The 24,843-nt window shown below is 34.3% G+C and overlaps 10 protein-coding genes and 1 non-coding gene across 11 annotated transcripts; 3 read left to right on the top strand and 8 right to left on the bottom strand.

Annotated features, from left to right (window-relative positions):
• Positions 1-73: 73 nt before the first annotated feature.
• Positions 74-1,099, bottom strand: RO3G_05371 (60S ribosomal protein L3; the record flags this gene model as incomplete). The annotated part of the gene is made up of 1 exon (XM_067659961.1): positions 74-1,099. One exon carries the CDS (start codon positions 1,097-1,099, stop codon positions 74-76), a length of 1,026 nt encoding a protein of 341 aa, XP_067516062.1.
• A 916-nt stretch (positions 1,100-2,015) lies between these two features.
• RO3G_05370 (V-type ATPase, G subunit) lies at positions 2,016-2,520 on the top strand (the record flags this gene model as incomplete). Its single annotated transcript, XM_067659960.1, has 4 exons — positions 2,016-2,018; positions 2,067-2,148; positions 2,201-2,301; positions 2,353-2,520. 4 exons carry the CDS (start codon positions 2,016-2,018, stop codon positions 2,518-2,520), a joined length of 354 nt encoding a protein of 117 aa, XP_067516061.1.
• Positions 2,521-2,881: 361 nt separating this feature from the next.
• On the bottom strand, positions 2,882-4,181 carry RO3G_05369 (uncharacterized protein; the record flags this gene model as incomplete). Its single annotated transcript, XM_067659959.1, has 2 exons — positions 2,882-2,919; positions 2,996-4,181. 2 exons carry the CDS (start codon positions 4,179-4,181, stop codon positions 2,882-2,884), a joined length of 1,224 nt encoding a protein of 407 aa, XP_067516060.1.
• Positions 4,182-4,904: 723 nt separating this feature from the next.
• Positions 4,905-7,259, bottom strand: RO3G_05368 (uncharacterized protein; the record flags this gene model as incomplete). Its single annotated transcript, XM_067659958.1, has 6 exons — positions 4,905-4,926; positions 4,983-5,056; positions 5,110-5,693; positions 5,839-6,348; positions 6,417-6,823; positions 6,877-7,259. 6 exons carry the CDS (start codon positions 7,257-7,259, stop codon positions 4,905-4,907), a joined length of 1,980 nt encoding a protein of 659 aa, XP_067516059.1.
• Positions 7,260-7,684: 425 nt separating this feature from the next.
• Positions 7,685-10,847, bottom strand: RO3G_05367 (uncharacterized protein; the record flags this gene model as incomplete). The annotated part of the gene is made up of 13 exons (XM_067659957.1): positions 7,685-7,693; positions 7,839-7,857; positions 7,924-7,980; positions 8,074-8,183; positions 8,225-8,270; positions 8,330-8,586; positions 8,748-9,256; positions 9,314-9,410; positions 9,470-9,645; positions 9,706-9,765; positions 9,822-10,002; positions 10,053-10,238; positions 10,290-10,847. The coding sequence occupies 13 exons, from the start codon at positions 10,845-10,847 to the stop codon at positions 7,685-7,687; spliced, it is 2,265 nt and encodes a 754-aa protein (XP_067516058.1).
• Positions 10,848-11,459: 612 nt separating this feature from the next.
• RO3G_05366 (uncharacterized protein) lies at positions 11,460-11,663 on the top strand (the record flags this gene model as incomplete). Its single annotated transcript, XM_067659956.1, has 1 exon — positions 11,460-11,663. One exon carries the CDS (start codon positions 11,460-11,462, stop codon positions 11,661-11,663), a length of 204 nt encoding a protein of 67 aa, XP_067516057.1.
• A 1,681-nt stretch (positions 11,664-13,344) lies between these two features.
• RO3G_05365 (uncharacterized protein) lies at positions 13,345-14,218 on the top strand (the record flags this gene model as incomplete). Its single annotated transcript, XM_067659955.1, has 3 exons — positions 13,345-13,524; positions 13,606-13,736; positions 14,095-14,218. The coding sequence occupies 3 exons, from the start codon at positions 13,345-13,347 to the stop codon at positions 14,216-14,218; spliced, it is 435 nt and encodes a 144-aa protein (XP_067516056.1).
• Positions 14,219-15,314: 1,096 nt separating this feature from the next.
• RO3G_05364 (uncharacterized protein) lies at positions 15,315-17,293 on the bottom strand (the record flags this gene model as incomplete). The annotated part of the gene is made up of 4 exons (XM_067659954.1): positions 15,315-16,251; positions 16,486-16,783; positions 16,835-17,059; positions 17,110-17,293. The coding sequence occupies 4 exons, from the start codon at positions 17,291-17,293 to the stop codon at positions 15,315-15,317; spliced, it is 1,644 nt and encodes a 547-aa protein (XP_067516055.1).
• A 4,081-nt stretch (positions 17,294-21,374) lies between these two features.
• RO3G_19057 lies at positions 21,375-21,447 on the bottom strand. Its single transcript has one exon. It is a non-coding gene; the product is annotated as a tRNA-Lys (tRNA).
• Positions 21,448-23,021: 1,574 nt separating this feature from the next.
• RO3G_05363 (uncharacterized protein) lies at positions 23,022-23,600 on the bottom strand (the record flags this gene model as incomplete). The annotated part of the gene is made up of 1 exon (XM_067659953.1): positions 23,022-23,600. One exon carries the CDS (start codon positions 23,598-23,600, stop codon positions 23,022-23,024), a length of 579 nt encoding a protein of 192 aa, XP_067516054.1.
• Positions 23,601-23,603: 3 nt separating this feature from the next.
• Positions 23,604-24,014, bottom strand: RO3G_05362 (uncharacterized protein; the record flags this gene model as incomplete). The annotated part of the gene is made up of 1 exon (XM_067659952.1): positions 23,604-24,014. One exon carries the CDS (start codon positions 24,012-24,014, stop codon positions 23,604-23,606), a length of 411 nt encoding a protein of 136 aa, XP_067516053.1.
• Between the last annotated feature and the right edge of the window lie 829 nt (positions 24,015-24,843).

Here is a 24,843-nt window from a genome sequence, read left to right as displayed (position 1 = left end):
TTCATGCAAATATAAGTTGCCTGTGTTAAATGTAATGATACAATAAACATATTTATTATTATGAGAAATGAACTTAAAGATCCTTCTTGAGAGTACCCATGAATTGGTGCTTTTCGGCAGGAGTTTGGAAACGACCGTGACCAAACTTGGAGGAAGTATCGATGAACTTGAGAGTAACCTTTTCGAGAGCAGAACGCTTAGTGTGAACAGTCAAAGACTTACGAAGGGTGATGACACGCTTCTTAGCACCGGCACAACAACCCTTGATCATAACAAAGTCTTCATTGACTTCACCATAATGAGGGAAACCACCCATGGGAGTGATTTGCTTCTCGGTCAAATCGTATTCGGTGGTACCAGACTTGGCATCAGCACCAGTAGCAATACGGTAGATCTTCTTGTTGATTTCAGTACGGCGGTGGTAACCACGTTGACCAGCACGAGCAACAGAGTACATGACACGAGAAGGATGCCAGGCACCAATACAGGCAACCTTACGGAGACCACGGTGAGTCTTACGAGGCAACTTCTTAGTACCCCAACGGTGGGTGACACCTTCGAAACCGTGACCCTTGGTGGTGGCAATGATATCAATCATTTCATCTTGTTCAAAGATGGAACCAACAGTGACTTCCTTTTCAAAGTGTTCACGGGCCCAATCAACCTTTTGTTCAACAGAACCACCGTTTAATTGGATTTCCATAATGTGAGCCTTACGTTGGTGGAGCTTGGCCTTGGAGATTTGAGTGTGAGCAATGACACGGACAACGGAACAGTACTTCTTGATACGTTCTAATTCACGAGTGACATCCTTGGCACCTTCAGCATACTTTTGAGCATACTTGGTGAAGGCCTTCTTCTTGGAACGGTACCAGTTCTTGTAGAATCTGCGCTTGGCTTCTTCAGAAAGATGTTCAGCCCAAACAGTGGTCAAAGAACGGAGACCACGAGGGGTTTCGACGTAACCGACAACACCAACAACAACCATAGCAGGAGCTTCGATGACAGTGACGGCTTCAACGATTTCCTTCTTGTGCATCTTGGAACCGGGACGTTCAAGATCACGGACAATGTGAGTCATACCAGCCTTGTAACCCATGAAGGCAGTCAAATGGACGGGCTTCTTGGCATCGTCCTTGGGATAAGCCTTGACACGACCACGGTGAGATCTAGTTCTCTTACGGGGGCCGAAACCCAAGTGACCGTGACGGGGAGCTATAGATTGCGATGCGTTAATTGTGTAATTTTTAAAATTTAATAAATCAATAAATACCCTCATATTTTCTAATGTATCGCAATTGAAAATGGGATTGATTAGTTTTTTGAATCTACAGTTGAATATTTTTATTGAAATTACCTGTGGGACTATTAAAGATTGATATTAGTACATGTTTATGATGGATGGATGAATAATGTGTATCTTACCATCTCTGCTTATGTATAAATTAAAGAGAAGGAGGAGAAGGAATGAAGCACTTTTTGAATTTTGTGGTTTAATTGAGAGCGTTCAAGTTGAGACCAGACTCCTCTCCGGCCACCATTCCTAAAAGGGAAAGGCTAATTCCATTTTTGGCAACAATTCAAAATTTGAATTTGTAGACTTTACTTTGCTTTGCTTTGCTTTAGGGCACACTGACAAAGTTCACTACTAAGATGAGAATGCAATTTAAATATGACTTAAGATTAAATGTAGTATTCGCCAAGCCAAAGAGTTCCTGGAAATCCTGAATGCAGGTTGATGTCCCTTCAATATTAGGTAATTTGTGTTTAGGAACTGATTGATATATAATATAAGATCCCTGAATACACTTTTATAAACTATGTAAGGCATAAAAACCAAAAATCTGAAAATATCTTTGTCTTTTACCTTGCTTTTGTTCATACTATAAGCGTAGTTCTAATTACAAGTGTCATCATCAGCATGACGGAATTTCAAAATGGGTTGAATACGCACTTTGAAACGTTTCAAAAGTTCTCCTCTTTATTTCTTCTTTGATACCAAATAGTATTCTATTATGGTAATTAAGTCAAGCTATTTTAATTTCATTTATTAATGATAGTTATAGTCTGTTTCCAACTCTCAAGGTATTAACACTCTTTTGGATGCTGAACGTGAAGCAGCCAAGATTGTTCAAAAAGCAAAGCAGTGTAAGTTATATATTGCTTCATGCCTAACTGCAATTCATACTTTAATAAATAGACCGCATTCAACGCGCAAAAGATGCTCGCTTAGAAGCTGCCAAAGAGATTGAAAATATTAAGGCACAGAAAAACGCTGAATACCAAAACTTTATCTCACAAGTAAAATGATAATATAGGATAAAGAAAGTGTACTAATAAGAAGCTATCTAGAATTCTGGACAATCAGACCAAAGCCTTGGTAAAGTAGATGAAGAAACTGAAGTTAAGATTCAAGAAATTCGCACTGCTGCAGCTAACAAAAAGCAAGATGCTCTCGAGTTGATGTTGAAGTCCATTATGAATGTTGAAACTAAACCACATATCAATGCTCGTGTTTAAATAAAATATACTTGCTTTTATGTATAAGAGAGAGAGAGAGAGAGAGAGAGGCGCCTTTATTGTAGTATATAAAAAAAAGAAAAGAATATTAACCATGAGAATATATGTGTACATATAACTATATATAATTAAGAAAGAAAGAAAAAAAGAGAAAACATACAAAAATGATACAAAACATAGAGGGAACATAATATGAGGGGGGGTATTGGCAGTATATATATGAACATATTAAAAGTATATAATAAGGAAAGGGAATTTAGAATGAAAGGAAAGAGATGATACTAACGAGAAATAGGCGGGTTGTGAAGTAAATCTTCAGGTCCTTTCAAAATACTGATGACGACAGCAGCCGATAGTACACTCAAGAATCGACACCACTGTAAAGTGGAAAGTGTGGCGCTATACATCATGTCGTGAATATTGCTACTGCGTCTTCTTTTGTTTTGTTCTTGCTGGCGAAGTTCATGCATTGTACTTTCTATCTCCGAAAAGGGACGACAGCAAAGATCAGGATTTCGAAGTAAAAGATACAAGTCTTCACGGAATCCACCATCATCTCCACTTGATTCTTCAACACCGTCCAAGAAGCTCATGGCTTCATCTAATATGTTGCGTTCAGGATAAAGGTGAGTACTTAAATAGTGAGATTGTAGTGCTAAAATATCGCTTGATTGACTACACTGTTCATCATCGTCGCTACTACTTTCTAATCCCGGTTGATATTCAAAATGAATCCTAGTAGGTGATAAAGGATGATGATGATCATCTGATCTCTGTATCAAGCTCTCACTGCTCATGCGATGCATAAATTCCTTTCTGCGTTGGCGGCGTCTTGAAGCAAATTCAGCCCTGTTATGACCTCCTTGAGGGAGAGGTGTCTGTGGCCCTTGTGTTTCACAATAGACGCTTCCGCAAAAGCTGCCTGCACGAAAACTACGTTTTCCAGCCAAATCATAAAATGGGTCATCTTCCTCTTCTTCATCGCCTGCGGTACATAAAATACGACGATGCCAATCATCTTGTTCTGAACCGGCACTGTTACTATGACTAACAACACTTTCTTGATAGCGACGCTTTTGATGCTTGACTCTCTTACGTCTCTTTTCCTTCTTTTGTAGTTCGTCACCAGAAGAAAGTTGAGTTTCTTTGAATGATTCACTGCAGACACTTGTAGCTCGAGTACTTGGACGAGAAGCGCCTCCAAAGAAGGAAGGAACGATGGATAAAGAAGAAAGTCTGGACATGGACAAGGCAGTCAGTGTAGAAGAACTTGACGCGGTAGGGACCAGATCAAGAGGTTGTTGTTCCTGAGAATGATATGGGAGGAACTGATCAAGATCAAGCTTGTGAGATTCCAATCTCTTTTCCAAGATATCCATTTGTCGGTTCATTTTCTGGATCCCTTCTTCAGTGGCCTCTTCGGGCATATCAGCCACAGTACGAATAGTGGCTGCTGTATCCACACGAACAGTCTCCAATCTAGCTTGGACATGAGCTAAATGGCGCATGACGTCTTGTAGCTTCTCTTCCAACAATCTACGTCGAAGTCGAGTTGTTGCCCGTTGAATCAATTGTCTTCGGGACACTTCTTCTTCAATAGAACTATAATTTTGATCCTCATCAGAATGATTGGACCAATTGTCTTGATTGATCGTCATCATGATACTAACATAAGACTAATGTCAATAATGTCATCTCTTCTACCCCCTTTGAATTCCCCCCGATACAAATATCATTCCAACATACCAAATAATGATTTATAAAAGCAAAATAATAATAAAATGAAATAAAGCAGAAAAAAAAAAAAAAAAAAAAAGAGAAAGATTTAATTTAAAGAAAATGTATAAATAAATAAATAAAAAAAGATTTTTATTTAAGTAAGAGAAAAAAAAAAAAAAAAAAAAAGAGAGAGAGAGAAAAAGAAGAAAGGATGTAGTATTTTTTATACTAAAAAATAAAATAAAAAAAACCCCCTTGAATTATAATGTGTATTCAATTGGGCCGAATAATTTATATACACAACTTCTTTTAAAAGTGTGGGGGAGAAAGGGGGGCATTATAATTGGTCATATGTTTACATTTATATTTATTCGGTGGATTCTTTGCCTATAATCCGTATTTTGCATATAAAAAGCCGAGAAAATGATAGGTTTACCCTACATCAATGTTTGATCTCTCTCTCTCTTTCTTTCTTTTTCTATAATTTTATGATTTAGAATGAAAGGGTGGTGACACTAGAGATGATTTCTTATAAACAATTAAAGTATACATATTTTAATTAATCCTTTTTATGTATACCCCACTTTTTATATAAAAGGAATGCTACAATGTTTATTTATTTCTTTGCTTATTGGTTAAAATATAATAAAATAGATTGACAACATTTAGACCTTTTGTCCAGCATTCCTATATGAGAGTCAATAACTACCTTTTCCCCCCTTTCGTTTTTATTTGTAACTTACATGGCGTCTAATTGTTCCTTGTATTGTTTGTTTATGTTATTACGCTTTAATTTCTGTGCAGCTGTCAACAATCCCTATAGTTTAAAGAAAGTAAGAAGAGCATATACATTATAACAGATTATCTTACATTATCAGAGGTCCATTCTTCATGCGTTAAATAAACATCAGCAATGATCTCTGCAGGTTTAAGTTTAGCTTCTTTAGCTTGATTATGTAAAGTAGTCAAGAATGCTTTCTTCACTTTTTCATCTTCACACAATGCTTCAAAAGATAAATCATTCACTCCCAATTCCTTTGCAATCTCTGTTAGTTTTGAATGAATGGGTACCACAATAGCAACCGGGCGAGGACGTAGTGAATCACCATAAACACAAATATTATTAACTCCTAATGCCGTTTTATAAACCGATTCCAACTTTTCCAATGCAATATATTCACCGTTGCTCAGCTTGACTAAATTCTTGATACGATCAATAACTGAAAGTGTACCATCCTCATTCCACTCCCCTACATCCCCTGTGCGTAACCAGCCGTCTTCGGTGATCGTCTCTTTAGTCAGCTCCTCTTGTTTAAAGTATCCTTTTGTTATGGATGATCCACGGACCCAAATTTCTCCTTGAGGTTTAGGCTCGTTCGTAGAGAAATAGTTGGCTTCAGGAACATCCACCAACTTAATTTCACAACAAGGCACAGGAACACCTACAGGTCCAACTGAAAATAACTCTGGTGTCATAATAGCACACATACTATCAACTTCGTCAGCCTTTTTTCTCTTTTATTCTCTATCTAAACTTACCCAACTATATATCGTTTAAAAATTAATTCATCATCTTATCACTATTCTCTTCACTCTTACCTGATTCAGTCATACCGTATCCACCCAAGACAGGTCCTAAACAAACAGACAAAAACCGTTGTGTTTCGTGAGCAAGTGGTGCACCTCCTGCTAAACCAAATCGAAGACGTCCTCCTACTTGTTCTCGAATTTTGTTGAATACCAAGGAATCTAATATCCTTGTGGGCAAGCCACGTTCCATCAACCAAGCTTTGGAAGCAAAGGCACGGTGGAAGATGGCTTGAGCAGCTGGACTTGTCTTGGCTAAACTAGTAAGTATTCCCTTTCGAATCGATTCCCAAACAGCAGGAACACCGGTCATGATGGTAGGTCTAAACTCTTTAATGTCGCCTTGACAGTTACGAACAGAGGCATCGGTCAACGTACGTGGAGAACCGTAACCGAGGGCGCCACCCCAAAATAAAAAGAGATTTTCAACCAAGAACTCAAGAACATGAGCGAGTGGAAGATAAGCCATGATACAATCATCTTCAGTAACAACATGTCCTAAAAGTGTATCTACTCCAGCAACTATTCATATACACACACAAACAAATAAATAAAAACAATCAGGATGCTTTTTTTTGTGTGCGTCTTACTTGCTCCGACCAAGTTGGAATGATTCAAAATGACACCTTTTGGTGCACCTGTACTACCAGAGGTATACATAATACAACATAAATCATCACGACCTGGTTTGTTGGGCTTTTGTGGGTGTAATTGACCTAACTTTTTAATTTCATCCAAACTGTAGATCTTTGTATGTTCCTGAACAGAAGCAAGATCTTGTTCTTTTGGCTTTCCTGTATAGATCACCAAAGGTTTTACGACACATTCAGGTAACACGGATACCAGCGTCTTGAGAAGCTCAGCAGTAGTATAGATAGCTTGAACCTCTGCCTCGTTCATGGAATGCAGTAAACCCTCAGGACCTAATGTTTCATAAGCAGTAACAATCGCCATGTTCTGTGTAAAGGCACCATGTGCAAGCAACATCCAATCAGCACTTTTATAAACAAGTTAAAAACTTGTAAACCCCTCCTTCTCTTTTAAACAAACCTCGTAGGAGCAAAAATCTCTATCTTTGCTTTAGCTGGTAATCCAAGATGTGCAAGGCCGGAACCAATATGATGAACGGTTTCAGACATTTGTTTAAAAGTTATAAATTGATAAGGCGACAATTGGAAATAGTTCCAAGTCTTTTTTTGCTTTGTTTCGACACCATCAATGATCTTGACCACTTCCTTTTCTTCAGACACCATTTTTTCTAAATTTCTGTAACCTAAAGCATGTTTATCACCACGTCTCTTAACAGAGTACTGTAACACGTCATATAATGTATGAACACCTTGAGCAGGTGTATCAACAATTTCTTCTTGAGCTAAAACCGAACGACGAACTTGTCCTTCACCAGATACTTTTTCTCCAATATAAATAGACATGAAAAATAATAATAAAAAAAAAAGGAAAGAAAAGAAATAGGTTGAACTACTTTTTTTTCTTCTTTTTTTCTTTTATTCGGAGAGATAAAAACGTATAAAAAATCATATGAAAAAGTATACAATTGTTTATTTCACATGACAAACAAAAATCTTAAATCCTCTACACTTAAACGATCGAGCGCCTTTGAATTTTTGCCTACAAAATATATTAGTTATAAATTTCAGTGTTACTTTCAATACTTTACCAACTGTGCTTTCAACCAAAGCAGTCTTCTTTTCTTGTAACTGAACAATACGACTCTCTATACTATTTTCTATAATTAATCGCGTAATTCTTATAGGTCTACGTTGTCCTAATCGATGAATACGATCCATAGCCTATGATGCGTTAGTTACTATTCTAATTATTATTCTTATTCTTTTTTTTACTTGTACTATTTAAAATAAAAAAAATCACGTCAGTACAATAGAATAGTAACAAAATCATACACTTACATTCGGCTGCCTGAGAAAATCAAGGTAAATTTCGGGTAAACATGGGTTAAAAAAAATTACTTAATCACAAAAGAATAGACTTACTGGGTTCCACCAAGGATCGCTGTTGTTCATAAAAGTATTAATTTTTAGTTTAATTTTATTTATTTATTTTTTTAAATCAACTTACCAAATAAATACTCGGCTAGCTTCAGTTAAATTTAAGGCCACACCACCCGCTTTTAAACTAATAAGAAATACAGTAACCGTTGGTTTGGTCATAAAGCTAACATAAATTAGTAACATTCGATATTTGGATTAAAAAACGTGAATAGATTACTGATGAATAGCTGCGTCACGTTGAGCAGGAGACATGGTACCGTCTAACCGAATACATTCAAAACCTGCACGAGACAACCTCCAATAGACAAGATCAAGAAAGTTTACAAACTAAAAAAGAAAGTTGGGGTAGATTAATAATATGCAATAACAAATAATTTATGCTTTTTGTTTTGTTTTACTTGAGAGAAAACGATGCTATATAAAAAAAAAAGGTTGAATAAAATATTTCAAAAGAAACCTATTTAATCAATTACCTCTTAATCGTCTTGTCTTCACGTCTAAGCTTAGAAAGTTCTTCAACAAGTGCTTCAATTTTTGTGGAACTTCTCCATTTGTCCATATTGATACGATTTACAATACTTGTTTTGGAATAATTACCATTAGAGCCACTTCCCCCTTCAAGTTGAATTGCTTCTTGTGACAAATCAACTGAAAAATTGGCAAAACAAGAAGGACACTTGGGTACTTCACCTTCAGAATCATCAAAACTATTATAGTATTGAATACAACACTATATTTAAATATCATGTTAAATACACAATCCACTTTTTGTTTATAGTATCACTAACCTCTCTACAAAACACATGTTTACAAGCAGCAGAAATAGCATCCTATATACATTTGTTTTCTTTCTTTAGTTTCTACATTAAAATAATAATAATAATAAATTACCTCAGGAGGATCATTACACAACATGCATACCAGTTGCTTATTATCTGATGACTTCTTTACGACAAGGTCAGGATGATCAGCACATTGACGCATCTTAGTGAGCAATTCAAAGATATTTGCATAATTATTCAATACTGTATCTTGTTCAACGTATGTAGCAAATTGACGAGATACATCTGAATATAAGGACCTATAGATATCTTCTTCTTCTTCACTAAAAATATCTCTTCTCACCATCACCGTACGAGGAGGCAAACCAAGATCATCTGCGCATTCCACTTTGGTTCGTCTGAGCATGACTTTGTCCAATAGCAATCCCAATTTTTCCAAAGCCACACGGCCATCTCCTACATAACCATTACTTTGAATAGGCTTCAGGACTTCATTATTCCACCAGCACATGTGGTTCATTGGCCTGTGTCCACATTCATCACATTCCTTCTTATTCGAGAATTTCCAGTTTAATTGTTTACAAGGGCATTGCATGCAGTAATAGTAAGCATAGGGGTCTGCGTAAAAAAAATAATAAGCTCAGGCATAAATCCGGTATAAAAGTATATGTTTACCTGCTTGCATAAAACGAATCAAAGAGTAAAGTTCACCTACACGATTTTGCAAAGGTGTACCAGTCAAAGACCATCTATAGTTAGCCTTTAAATTAAACTACATAAAATAAACTTTTAGTAAAACGCATAAAAAAAGTTGATTTTTTTTTTTTTTACCACTGCTCTAGCTGTGTTACATGCACGATCCTTGATATTATGTGCTTCATCAAGTACAATGCGATGCCATTTGATTTTATGAAGAATAGATTTCTCTTTAAGAAGCGTTGGTGAGCCTTGTACCATACGTTTAACACCATATTCTTGACGTCTAAAGCAACTTTCAATGACGGAATCTAATGTGTAAATAAAGATGAGTGATAAATAAAGAAAAGATATATTATTCATGTACTCACAGGTAGACAAAACAACATCAAATTTCATTAAATCATCTACTTTATTTGTTCTCTTGCTACCTATTAATAACAACAGTATTAATTTTTCATTCAGCATTGCTGCTTTATCTTCTTACCATGAAAAATGTGAACAGAAAGAGCATTATTTGTATGAGTTTCAATTTCACGTTTCCACTGCATAATAGCTACAGTAGGAGCAATAACAAGACTTGGCTTTTCTTTGTCACTTAAAAGTAAAGAAATCGTCTGAATGGTTTTACCCATACCCATCTCATCAGCCAAAATACCACCTTTGAACTAATAAGAAAATTAATAACACATTACATATAAACCACAATTAGCCTTACTGTAGCAAAGGATTCCTGCTGTATCATCCATCCAACTCCATATTTTTGGAAGGGCAAAAGGGGTAAAGTCAATTCCTTTGGTTGTTCAACAGGTATTACTTTAACTTGTTCAGCATCTTTAAGATCATCCCATATAGTCGTTAACTCTGGATGATGTACCAATACATTATTTCTACTTCGTTCATACTATTTAACTATTTAGTTTTTAAATAAACACATAATATAAATATAACTTACTGCTGGCTTTCTTTGTCTTCTTCTCTCAGTAACACGCTGTCTCCTAACAGCAACCTGTTCTCCCTCAGAGTCAGAATCATCCAAATCAGAGGTATCATCATCATCATCACTACTGCTACTGCTACTGCTATTAGTATTGTCAGAAGCAACAACTGTTTGAGGATCTTGAGTATCTTCCAATTGATACTCATCATCACTTTCCGACTCTTGATTGGTTTGATTCTTTTCTAGTTCGGACTCCGAATCGCGAGCAGAACTTGCTACGGAAGTAGGAAGAGTTGTGTTGGACTGAGCAATACTTGATTCATCTGAATCTCCAGATTCGGTCACCACACTTTCTTGACGACTACTTGAAGGAGTGATGTCCATGTCAACGTAGACATTACTACTTCTTGTACGTCTCTTGACAGAGCTTCTTGTTTGTCTAACAGTTGAAACAATGGGCTCTTGAAAGTCGTCATCGGAAACATTAATAGACTGCGTAACAAAAGAATTTGTGTCTTGTTCCTCAATTCTAGCCTTCTTATAACTTCTAGTAGATCTACGAGTGGTAACCATAATGTGCTAGAGAGTAGGTGAGTGAGGAAAAAGAGAAAGAAAAAAAAAATAAAATGAAATAAAAAAAATGGTCAAATAGGACTGACGCTCCCTTAAGCCGTCAAAAAAATTTGACAATTTCTTTAATTGGTACGATCGGTTCAAGCTCAGCTCAGACATGAACAAAAAATCTAAATGACCAACGATAAATGTTAGTCACAAATATTTGAAATCAGCCGTAATATTTCCAGGATAATAATAGAGAATAAAATTTTTCACATTTCCCTCATAACGCGTCTTGATAAAAACCACAGATAATATGAACACTAACAATATCACCAACATTAGTGATGTTTTGAAATATTATAGTATCTGGCATATCATACTAGTATATGAAGCAGTAATTCTTTTTGCATTAGAACTTTTCGTACGATTCCTTTACCAGCGATGGTAAATACATTGTAAAAGTAGTTGACAATTGCATTAGTGCTTGTTCCTGTCCGGATACTGCTAAGCTTTGCAAGTATATCTTCTTGACAAGTCGTATTACACGAATTCCTTTCTCTTTGTGCTTTTCCTTGTTTGAGCCACTTTCTGATGACTTGCCAGACGTTGAAGACAGCTGCGATATTGATGAAGCAGAAAACCTTCGTCTCACTGGATATCTTGAAAATATTCAGAAATATCACAGCTCGTTTAACAGCATCTATCAGCAAGATCAAGTCTGGTATGCGTATGCATATATTGAGTAAAATGGAAGACACCATGAAGAGATCTGTTGCTAACATCAGTGATGTTGATGAGAGCTCTGCTTCTCTTCCTCCTAGACAAAGATAACAATTTTTTTTTTTTCATATAATATTATTAAATAAAACTTCAAAAATTTCATCTCTCAAGTATCAAGTAGAATATTTTAATGTTTTTTTCAAAGTCTTTTCATTTTTTCCCTCTGGCTAACATTTATCGTTGGTCATTTAGATTTATTCAGCTTGCACACGATTTCTTTTAGTGATGACAACTAAACCATCGACAGGGTATTTTTTTTTTATTTTTCATATTTTACCTACATCCCCCCTCCATAATAAAAAGGTTAGTTATATTCATTACTTTAACACCATCGTATATTTCATTATCATGTTTAAGATTCAATCTGCTTTCAATTATCGTACTGTTCCTGACTATGCATAGGAATGCGTTAAGCTATCACTTCAAAATGAGATAGAGTATGACAATTGGTATCGCAATGTTGCATCTCAACCTGGCTGTTGGGTTAAACCTCTTCCTGTTAAATCTACTTTCTATGTTTGCGACCATGCTGGTAAAAAATAAAATTGTTAAAAAAGAACAATCAATATGATATTTTTTCCTCTACTACTGCTACTATTACTATCATCACATTTACTTTGGATTATTAATTAATGAACGGAAAAATACAAGAATGACCATCCCATTCCCTTTACAAGATATTAGTAAAAGTTGTTGACAGGTGTTGTAATACTCCAAAGGATAAAGAGCAACGATCCATAATAAAGATCATTTTTGTGAATGAATCATAATGGGTCAGATACTCAATTAACTGGAAGCATTTCATAAAGTATCTATCCTCACAAGGAAGACGGGGCGAATATTTTAAATCAGTTAAAGAATATTAAGATCTATAATAAGCAGAAAATCAAAAATGACCATCCCTAAATCAGCAATTGTCCTTCAATCAAACACGTCAATTATTGAATATATGATCACAACTGCTCATTTACCCACCAACTGATTGAAGAGTATAAATAGTAAACTTTATAATGAGTTTCTTTATAGTTAAAATTGTCTTAGGTTCAATCTTAAAAAGTATTCTTTTGGTTTTCTACTGCTAATTCTATAATCACTTTGCTAGAACATAACACTATTTAATTTCATGCCCAACATATCTTTGATAAATCACTTCTGTAACAAACAGCTATATATATTTTATACATATCAACCTTGGGGAAGATCAAAAAGGATTTCTTGTGCACTATGCTCTACTTCTCTCAGGACCAATGCGCTAAATTACAATCCTTATCTGTTGCTTTAAAAAAAGAACAGACTTTAATCTGATGGACACTTCTCACCAATAACCCCGTCATCATAAGTTTTACAGGTGACCTAGACTCTGTGCACTGTTTTGCAGCAATAGTCCCCGTTCTACCCTGCTGCCTCTCGAATACCAATGACTAACCTAGAATGCATAAACGATTGTAAGGGCCCTCAACCACAACTACTGCAAAATGTAGTAACTGCTGGTGGACCAATTTACATAGCTGCATCATCATCATCACTTGGTCCCTCAGAAACCGAGAGTGGCACAGTTTTAGTATATCTGAAAGACAGTCAAAGGACAGGATAAATTAGTCTGATAGAAAAAGCATAGATTGACGTCACTTTGATCTACAGAACAACAAAAGCATGAAGTTTGCTTTTATTTGTTGTCTCACCCTTTTTCTTTTTCTTACCACCTTTTATTAAAATACTAAACTGTTAAAATATGAACAACCAAGAGAACCAACAGGAGCAAACGCCATCGCTTAGTTCATTGATGAAAAAAAGAAAACACAATGAATTGGTTGTCATTGAATACGAGCTTAATGAGATCGTGAACAAAAAGATTCAAAAGTTGCAAAAAAAAGAGAAAATCTTGTTGCCTGTTTCCGACCCACACGAAGAGGTATCTATTTATAAAAAGAAACATTACATTATATTACACAATAACTTAATATATATTTATTTTTTAATCTTAACTTTGTAGGTAAAGGAGAGCGATGGTCTCTTTGTCGCTGGCCTTAGTGCGTCCGTTGGCTCGCACATGAAAAATGCTGCGCTGCGCCACCAACCTAAGTTCAAGCTGCTTGACACGGATAATCAGTCCATAGCGAGGTTGTAAGTCTTCTTATAAAATTGGTAACCCCAAAATAGATCTGAAATACTAGGATCCTTTTTAGAAGAAAGAAAGATGTCCTTTATTAAGATATATTCTATTTCAAGGGGCTTGATCATAATTTCTTTGTCTCGAGATGCAGAATAATCTGGACTTCTTTTGGCTTGGGTTTTGGGTTGGGATCGACGCTTTAAAGGTCCGTTTGCGCATTCTATATTTGGAAGCTCTATCATATTGTATTTCCATTGGGTCATCTCTATGTTTAGCTTCTATTTCTTTGTTCATAAAAATGATACTGACAAGGTAGTAAATTATAATTGCTTGCATAAAATAACCTCTAATTAACTTGAAACATTATAGTCTGGGTCTGAACTCGATCATTGACCTTTCGTTTGACCATCCAGAGGCACAAAGTACACTTTTTACAGCTAGCCAATGGAAAGAGCTAAAGAAGTCGTTCCCTCCAAAAAAAATATCAAATTGAAAAACACGATGATGTCAAAAAACAACTGAAACCAATCATAGCAAGTTACCAAGATAACCGCTCGTGTGGTCCCAACTGGTTGTCTATGTACCGAAAAACCAAATCGCTCCAAAACCAATTTGATATCGAAGAAAACCAAGATTATGATAAAGAGTACATTTGTCTTTTTTTTTTTTGTTGAGTTGGTTCTCAAGCTCGCAAAGCATCACCGGTACCTCTTTCAAGAAGGTATTGACGTCTCTGAATGGGACTATATATGTAAACTCTGGTCACCCGTAATGGAAAAACTGTTTGCGCAGTCCGAAGGCAGATAAAAAGACATGGACCAGAGGCACCTGGGTTGCATTTAGAGACGGCAAGACAGAGATCCCACCACCACCATCCAAGCTGACGGCTTAATATGAAGACACACCATTTCGAGCTAAAAAAAATAGATACGATTAAAGAATATTTTTATTTTAAATTTAAAATAACCCAATAGTTATGTTGGGGAGACGAAGACGACAGATATGGTTATAGGCCTTCAGGCCACGCTTTATTCTCAGAAATTATATATATAAAATAAAAATTTCCTGATTGTATCTCTATACCGTTAAGCGCGGAACGTATACTTTTTGTAGCTCGGTGGACCTAAGGGTTGGGAAAAATTTTGGTGAACCAGTGTGGAAACCAAAGGCGAGCGTCCACCACATCTGTCGTCTTCGTCTCCCCAACATAACTATTGGTACCGGAAGTACTGTATTTCCAATTTAGATGTGATTCTTTCTCATTCGCTTGGAAGACTGTAATGTTTAACACCTTTTACTTTTTTTTGTTCTTGATCTCAAATGGCATTTTTTAATTCCCTTACTTTCCTTTTTGATCTGACTTGGGCGATTAAGGTGTATTAAAGACACCTGGCACTCATTCAAGTTTTTTTTTTTTTTTTTTTTTTTTCATTGTAAATAAAAATGTATATTTGACATAGGTTATTTTATCTGCAGTAAAATAAATATTGAAGCTCTTTACCCAAACTTAAACCCTTTGATCAAAGAAACTTTTTAGTCATAATGAACACAACAGTTAATATACTTTCATGAACATAAGTTGCTGATTTTCACTTTTTAATTAACCATTTATTTGCCATTTCTTTCATGATATTACAAACTCTTTTTTCATCCGCATTCCAAAACAAACCTTGTCTGTTGTCTGATTCAATTCCTTCTTCTTGTTCCACTGCTGTTACAGCCATTCTTACGATATTCCTTGTCTCATTGTTCACTCTAATTCCGTTTAATGCCATCTCTTCCAATAAATCCAACATGCCATAGACATCTCTCCAAGTTTCCCATCTCAACAATAAGATTGCATTGTATGTCCCTGTTGTACATCCACTGATATAACTTTGAATACTCTTTGCTTTAATTTGCTCAAAAATGGATAAGGTCAAATAAGGATCCTTTTTAGCGGTATACTCAATTGCCGATTTGATGATTTTGGAATAATAATCGGGATAAGATACTTGGTTGATTTCACTATTTATAATGTCCAGCAGTTCATATACTGATTTAGATTCTATAATAGCGTTTTTGATTTGCAATTCCTTCTCTTTCGCTCGAATACGTTCATCATTCATCACTTTTTCCTTATACCAATTATAATCGAATGGTTCTACTACATCCAATATGCTTCCTTCGTTTTTCTCCAGCTGTTCTTTCTCTTCATTATAATGAAAGGATCCAGATATACTTTTTGGTAAAGGTGATTTTGATTTATAGACGCGTCTCTGAACCAATTCTAATAGTTTTTTCTCGATAGCTGATTCTTCTGATTTATTTTTCTTTTGTGGTGGTTCTACTCTAGAAGGAACAAAATGTTCTCTGGCATTAAGTGCATCGTCAAATAAGGATCCTAATAAATCTTGAAAATCTCTAGCGTCTGAAGAGGATTTTTTTGAAGTTTTTGTTTCTTTTTCAGATATTTCCCAAAAATGAGATTCTTCTGATTTTTCTTGATTTTGTGGAATGTTTGATAAAGGTTGAGTTGTTGAATAACTACACAAAGCATAATGCAGCACTCTATTGTTTCTTTTTATTCCTTTTTTACATGGTTTAGTATTTATACAAAAAAGACTTGTCCAAGTTTTGCTTTTACCAGCTTTTAACAATAAGTTTGGTTTAAAGATGCAAGGTATCATATTTTATTTTATTTTTGTAAGGAAAAAAAAGCAATGGTAAGCCCTTGTTAAAAAAAAAGGGAAAAAGTTGTTGCGATAAGCCACAATTTACTTTGAAATGTGAGCAAAAGTAGATTGATTTCGAATATTTTCCAAGGATTCCAATATTTCATTTGCCGTCAGACGTTCTTCAGGATCATACTCAAGTCCTCTCTTAATGGCTTCCCAGAGTTGCTTATGCTGTTTACCTATACATGATTCTATAATAGTTACTGACTTGGCTTTGTGATCTATTTTTAACAATCTATCAGGACGTTTAGTCTTCTCCAATATGATACCAAGCAATAAAGAACAAGCTAAATACACATCCGAGAATTTTGTATACAAGTAACCTTTATCATCTCTCTTTTCTATATTTACACAAGTAAGTACAAGCATGCATACGCACTACAGACATTTACCAGGAAGATTCATGTGTTTTAGGTCAATCCATGGCTTCTGACTAAAAGAAGTTCCTGGACCCAGACAAGAACGAAACCCACAAAAGTGTAAACTTCCATCAGTGTCAACAAAGATGCTATTTTTTGAGATATCCACAAGATATGTGTCCAGTTTGTGTGCGTCCGATATCATAGAAAAGAGGTTAATTCCCATTTGAATAGCATACATTGGTTCAATTTCGAGACCTAAATATAATAGTTACATCACTCTTTCTCTCATCAAAGATTCAATTTACCATTTCTTCTTCCTTTCTCAATGTATCTTTTCAAACTATGGTTGGCATAATATTGTCTTATGATAAAGAAGATGGGCTGGGTTGGTAAAATTTTCTCAAGCGATACATTCATATCAGATAAAGACGCTTCAAATATACTAAAGTAGGCTCCCATATTTCTGCACACAGACAAACGACTGGCCATTCGAAACTCATGAAAAAGCATCTGGCGGTGGTTAGCAGAGGATGGTATACAGGTACATAAAATAGGCACACCTTTGTACTTGCCCCTTAAAGTGTATCTCTTCTGTGTCAAACAAATTATTCTGATAATAAGGCTTTTTTTCTAAAATAATATCGTTTTGATTGATAATCCCTGCTGGAAACAAGGTACGAATAGGTGTTTCTAGCTCTCTTTTCTTAGCTGACGATGAATTCCTTTTTGGATTTGTAAATTGATTGTTGGTTGCTCCTAGCTTTAGTTTTTCAGATTTGCTGCTTGTACTAGTCTTTGAAGTTCTTTTTGAAATTCGTTTTGAAATTCTCTTTGAAATTTGCTTATCATTTGTTGCCATTTTATGAAAAAAAAAAGTGTCCGCGCTTTTTTTAAAAAAGTAAGAAAGCAATAGTTTAAATAATAATGAAGGCTTTCTGTGACTTTATTTATGCTATAAGTAGAATAGAGATGTTGTGAAACAAAGACTCATTGTTGATTTTATGTATCTTTTTTATCTTTTTTTGATAAATTAGTAATGATATAAGTTTAAAATAGACAGTGCAGGATATTAATAAATTGCTCATATGTTCAAAAGAATTTAAGTACTGTCTACTTAAGCAGGTAGAGAAAAAGAGAAAAACAAAAGTGGATACACTAGTTTATGAAAAACACAAGCTCTTGCCAGCCATTTTTGATCATCTGCAGTAAAGCTTGATTTAGTCTAGACAACAATGAAGCGGTTAATACAGATATAAGCTCACGTTTGATATTTGAGCATGAGATTGCTTAATATTTTTTCTTGATTCGACTAGTACACCTGTCAATGATAAATCTACATAGGCATTCATCGTATTATACCAATTTATATCCAATCTAAACAAAACATTTCCCTTTTCGTACAACGCTGAACGTCAAACTGGTCGTTTAATTTGTGAAGTTGGAATTTAAAAAAAAAATGAATGTTTAAACATAAAAAATATTTTTGTCTATTTATACAATGTTTTGTATGGTGATAGGAATTCTTGAGAGTTAATCATATACATCGACATTAGAAAGAGGGCACTTGATGATGATGCATACGATTGAAAAAGATTTATCCTTTTCCTTGGTCATAATTTTTTTCTGGTGTTATGATTTTGCCAAATTCGCTGAAGCTTTCGACAAAAAGTTTTTAGATGTGTACGTCTTCTTAATCTTGCTATTGTTTTATGTTTCTCGAGCTTCTATACATGATTCAAAAGTGTTTTCTTCAAGATTTTTATTCTATTTTTCAATAAGATTTAATCTCTCTTTAAGACAAGGTTTGGCATCTTCAATGATAATTTCTGAGTCGCTGTTTTCAATTCTAATAGTTTTTTCGAACCGTCTTTCTGTGCCTTCGAGAATTTAATGAGTTAACTCTACTGTTTCATTTCTTGCAGCACTTTTCTTTAAAACAATCTGTCTGTTGGATTGTAACTGTAATTTAAAGGTACTAAATTACTTCAAATGAATTTTGAAGAGTTTCTAATTGATGCAACTCTAATGTCTTTACTTGCGCTACTATTTGTGAAATAAAAGAGATAAAGCATGTCTTCATGAAGGTCTGGTAAAATTCTGCTTTGTTATACCTGGTGACTGAAAACGCTTTGTCAAAAAAGAATACATTATTCGGGCCACTGTTTACAACTTAATAAACTGCCTATTAGGTTTGCGAGGAGAAAAAGGACTGTCAACTATATTAAGTGCTCTTGAATTTCCTGCGTCCTATCATCCATTAGTCTTTTGATATAGAGAAGACAAAAAAAAAAAGCACAACCTTTAATACAAAATATTCTTATTGAAGGAAAATGGCCAACTTGAAAATAGATCCTGGTTTGTGCTTCTCTGTCAGTTATTTCAGTGAGATCAGTATCTTTTTGTAATCCATCAAGAAATACCTGAGCATGGTCTATTGGTCTTGAACAAGTTCATTAAAAGCAATGAGGTAACAGTCAAGCAATTGGGGGAGTTACATATCGAGTTTGAAGGAATTCAACCGTACATGCATAAGAATAGTGCTGTTCAATATCTGGTTCGCCAGTTTTAACAGTATTTTCAAATAAATGTTGGATGTAGCAAGGAATGACTTCAAAATCTCAAAAAAGAATTTAAAGTCTTCACCTTCAACATTACTAGGTTTGATAAGTCTAGCCCGATAGCTGTTGAAATCAGAATCTTAACGGGTTACAAGAATACCTGCCAGCGCGATGGATTCATATTAATGGAATTTATTGATGATAATAGTTGAAGCAATAAGAATTGATTTAAAAGCTTGTTGGGTTTTGAAAGAATTAGTAACTTGATGATAGAAATGCCTACATAGTGACCATTAGGCTACGAAGTAACTAATTTGACATGAGTAAATAAAAATAAAATAAACCAAAGAAAAGAACCATTCGAGACATGTAGTTCAAAATATAAAATAATATAAAAGGTGAACGATAAGAAATTCCTTTTTAAGTGAGAACCAAAGCATAAGTATAAGTATCTAATCTTTATTTTAAAAAGAAAGTTGGAGTATTTATACGCTGTAGCAGCTCAGTTTTTGTTTATGTCTCCCATATTTTTAGAGTGTTTAAAGTAGTTTTGAATATAAATTGAAATTGAGTATTTTTTTTTTTTTTTGATAAGAATGACCGCCAGATATTGTTTGAAACGGATCAGGCTTGATATAAGGATAATAATATATTAATATGAAGTTTAAAGAGATATGGTGAAGATAATTATCTTCAAGGGGCTGAACTTGTTCTTGTTCTTGGTGTTTTGTAAAATAAAAGAGATTTGATTTAAATAATATTATTTAAAAAGTAATCATAGAGTAAAATAAGTTTAAGTAGCCTTTGTGAATTTGCATTATGCTTTAAATTTAATGCATACCTTAATTTTAAACTTTACATTGTAAATTTCTTGACTGTTATCGAGTTAGTAGTTTTTAGTTGATAATAATCTTAAGAATAGAGTTTTGATATAGATTTTTAAAAGTAACATGCGCTATAAATGACCATCATATCTCGTTGTGAGATGGGAGTTTGTAGTGCTAAATAGGTTTGATTAAAGAGAGTCTTGGTATAAGATCAAAGGTTTAGGTAGGATTTGATTCCAAAAAAAGTAATGATTTGACTATGAGTTGCTTGCGTTAAGTGTTCACCAAATCTTATTAAGTAGATCAAACTGTTTTGAGTAAAGTAAAATAAAAGGATAAAATAAAAATGATTTACAATGAAGTGTATATACTTCAAGGGACTTCTTGTTCTTGATATTAAGTAAAATAAAAAAAAAAAACAAAAGAGATTTACTTTGGATAATATTTATTAAAATAATCATAAAGTAAAGTAAAGTAATGAAGTAAATAAAGCGAAGTGAAGTAAAAGTAAGTAAGTCAAGTATAAGGAGTATTGAAGTTATTTATATGTTTTTGGCTTTTCTGATTATATGCTGTTTTTGATGCGTTTGTGGATATTCTATATTTTTTTCTGGATTCATCTGTGTTCATACGTATTTGTTTATATTTTTCTTGATCTGAACTTGTTAAAGAGAGAGAAGTCAAAGGCTGCCAAAGTTTGCTATATTGTGTTTTATTGTCAAGTAGATTAAACTTGTTTAAAAAGGTAATGTTATTTTAGTAGGTTTGTGGTTTGAGTTGTGTGTTTTATAGAAGTTTTTCTTGAAAATTTTAAAGGCACTGTAGTGACTACCAGATCTTTATTTAAGATCAAAGGTAAAGAAAAAAAAAATAAAGGGATCAGGAACTTTTTATGAGAAGGTTGCCTGTTTATTGAATATATAAAATAAAAATGTGAGTAGAACTGTCCTGTCCTTTTTCTTCGACTAAATGATTGTGATATTTTATGTAATCTTTTTTTTTCTTTGACTTTTTTCATTTTTTGACTTCTTTGTCACAGTAAAGTAATTTGATTTGAATAAAAAGGAGATCCAATAAAGAACAATAACTTCAAGAGACTTGACTTGCTGGTAGGATAAGCTAAGCATCAAAAAGTTCAAAAGAAAACCAACACGGCAATTTAAGACCGCAATCCGGACTAATTGTCGCCCGATGAGGGGCTCGAACCCTCGACATTGAGATTAAAAGTCTCACGCTCTACCAACTGAGCTAACCGGGCTGGACAATATTCGGTTTCTTGATATTTAATTCATCAATTACATATGTTCCAAATATAGAAAGTGACACAAAGAAATATCGTAAATGATTGGATATCTGGATTACAAAGATGTTGGTTTTTAATTTTTCTGGAAATATTCGCACACTTTCCAAGGAAAGCTTACGTGACGCGAGAATATTATTATTCCTCTGAACCATGGTCATTCTAACGAGATAAGGGACAAAATAAATTATGGACAAATATTACCCTTACACAGTACTCTTGATAGATACCGTGGTTTAAAAAACGTTTTAAAATTAAATTTCACACATTTGTCACCTTTGTTAAAAATATTAGTACTATTGTAAATCACATCTTATTTTATGATCTGCATTCCAAGCAATGTTTTCATCTTAATTTCGTTTATATTGCACATATAGAAAATGAAGGTTGTATGACTTCCGTTGGTATCACTATTTTTATGTATGGAGTTGAAAGGTTGTTTCAATATGCCGTCCATAGTAATTTGATAAACTTTAATGATCAAGTATTAGAAAATTAATATTATTTATATATTGTGCTGTACGTAACGTCTGGAACTTTGACGTAGTGTATGAATTACAGCATTTTACAAAGTACATCAATGATAATGATAGAAAGCTCATAATTAAAGAGATCACCAAAATAGCTATTTAATCCAATGTACTATAATGAAAAATGGACTCATTTGAATTAGTTGCATTCTTTCATAGCTCTTTTAGTCAACCAATACTACTAATGAAGAAATTAGAGTAAATGAACAGTAAAATAGTGACGAAAATGATGATACTTTCTATAGTAATCGCTATAGATGCAAACATTCCATTCAAATTAATTGCATATTTGAAATTTCTTTTTTACTGAATCTATAGACATCACATTTACCTTTCACGGTAGTGGTGAAGATATCAATAGCTAGCCAAGATAAAATTTTGACATTTGATGATTAATCGCAGTAAAAAATTATGATGGATGCCATGAACTGAATGCATTGTTTTATCTCGAAATAGTCTGCAAGTATTATTTTTAAATCGAATGAAAAAAAGTTACTTTTATAAAAATTGTTGTTTTCACGCTACCAGACTTCATGACACATACATGTCAATGGATATTCACTTGAAGACTTTTTATCCTTTAAATATTTTTAGTCTGTTATACGATTATTAGTAGATCAAGCACTGATTATGTGCTGTTAGAATACTATGATTAAGGACCTGTCAAGCAGTGATAAGATGGCCAACATATCAAAAGGAAAAGCAAAATTAAGCAATGATTACACCGGGATCAGGAAAAGGTTTCTATTGATATACTTTAACACCACTTCAATTTGATGATATTGACTTGGTTACCTTTTCTTTTTATCAATGTTTAATGTTCAAAAAACAAAAGACTGTCGGTATTGTAAGTATATATTTGACCTCCTCTTTTTTTTTTTTTTTTTTTTTTTTTTTAATGGATGAAAATTTTAATGTTTATTAAAACTCATCAAAGAGTGTAAGGATTAAGAGCGATACAAGTGTATTAAACAGTGACTTGTCGCGAAAATACAAAAGAAATTAGCATAGAGAATTGTAAGCAGATAGTTTCAATAGCTCCTTCTGGATTTGATTGAGGACAATCTCATCCACGACAGGAGTCTGTTCAAAGAATTGTTGCCAGTGGGCTTTCCAAATGAATCGAATGACTGTAGCAAAAAAATCATAGATTGTAAACTTGTCATGATAGTGTAAGATGTAATACTTGGATAATCTAAGAGTGGATAAATCCTCGAATATTGAGCTACAGTTGGGATCTTTAGGATTTGACAAGTATTTCTTGAAGGCTGCGTTCCACAAGTCTTGCTTTTGAATACAAGTAAAAAGCATATGCTGCTCTGTTTCTGGTAGCTTGCACAATTGGCAGTAGTCGTCATCTACCTTTGCTGGGATGATTCTATGCAAATTGGCGCGAGTGGATAATTTCTTACGGAGAAGTCTGTACCATACATTCCTAGGAATATGGTGCATAGGGCTACTGATAAAAGCTTTCCAGTTGTTAGGACTTATATTTGTGATTTGTGAGTTTGAGTTGAAGCTAAACATTGCCTTTAATTGACGATTCTTCAATGCTGTTATATTGATATCTTCATAGCTCATCTGTTAAATGAATGGGTCAAAGTTGATATTTGGTTCAGTTGGATGCTCTTCATTGTCCAATTCAAGGTCTTGCTGTTCAGCTGATAATAAAGATGCAAAATATGGCTTGAAGATAAGGTTTCCAGTAAGTACAGCATTTTTGATTTTTTGTAGAATATTGGGAGAGCCACAATGTTGTCTGCTTTTGAACTGTATACCATTTGAAAGGAAATCTTGTTCAAAGAAATGATATGCTTTTTGTGCTTGAAGAAACTTGCTAAACTTGAATTTCTCTTGTGGGTCTTCTTCGCATATATCTTTGAAGGGAATGAGTAGAGTAGTTTGTGATGATATTGTCAAGTCATTTTCTGTAGATAAACGAGGACAGGAGTCCAAAGCACTAAACATGGGGATTAGTGGATGGAGGCCTTTCATGTTACTGTATGATCTGGAATGTTTGAATATCAAAGGTTGACCTCCTCTTTTATTGTTTAGCTAGACCAAAAGTGAAAACTGGACAAAAAGAAACCCACAATTTGAACAAACAAAATTGTAAATTGAGAAAAAAAAAGAAACCACAGAATGGACTGTCGGTTTCCACACTTTATTTTGTTTAAACGTTATATTTTATTAAACTTCCAATTGAGCGCTAAAAAATAAAACAAATAAGTGTCCACCCGCACCAGATCAATCCGTTTGGAGGTTTGATGTTTTTAAAAAAATCCCTTCAAGTTCAAGGGTAAAAATGAGAAAGGAAAGTAGGATGTATAGAGAGACATACAAAGTCAGTTGAATTGTCTCAGCCATTCAATTCGTTTTTGGCCATGAGGTGTCTTGCACTGGATGGATGTATAGTGTTGTAGTTGATCTAATTCATGGAGGATAGAACATATAACGGGCTATCGACAGGTTCAGAACAAAGCAATGCTAGAGAGAACAAATGTACGTGTCGGAAGCATGTTTAAAAGGAAAGATATAGGGTCAGCTATTGTTTCAGGCATACAGAGACGGCGATGAGTATTTAGGCAGCTGATGGCGTGACGTCTTGACAGGTTGTTGTTGGGATGGCGAGGGGCCCTACCCGGTAACCACGCACTTTATTTTGAGAAAATGACAAACTGGTGGTACTGTAGTCACTGTACCCCAGAATGAATTTCAAATAGAAAAAATAAAAATCCCGAAAAAAATGAAAAGGAAAAGACCACTAATGATTATTTATTAGAGGCTATTTGTATAAAATACTGAATAACATTATCTAGGGAAA

The sequence above is a fragment of the Rhizopus delemar genome, genomic scaffold (genome assembly GCF_000149305.1).
Source record: "Rhizopus delemar RA 99-880 supercont3.3 genomic scaffold, whole genome shotgun sequence".
Taxonomy (NCBI): Eukaryota; Fungi; Mucoromycota; class Mucoromycetes; order Mucorales; family Rhizopodaceae; genus Rhizopus; species Rhizopus delemar.
Note: the sequence above shows the minus strand (reverse complement) of the source record. Positions and strands in the feature narration are given on the sequence as shown.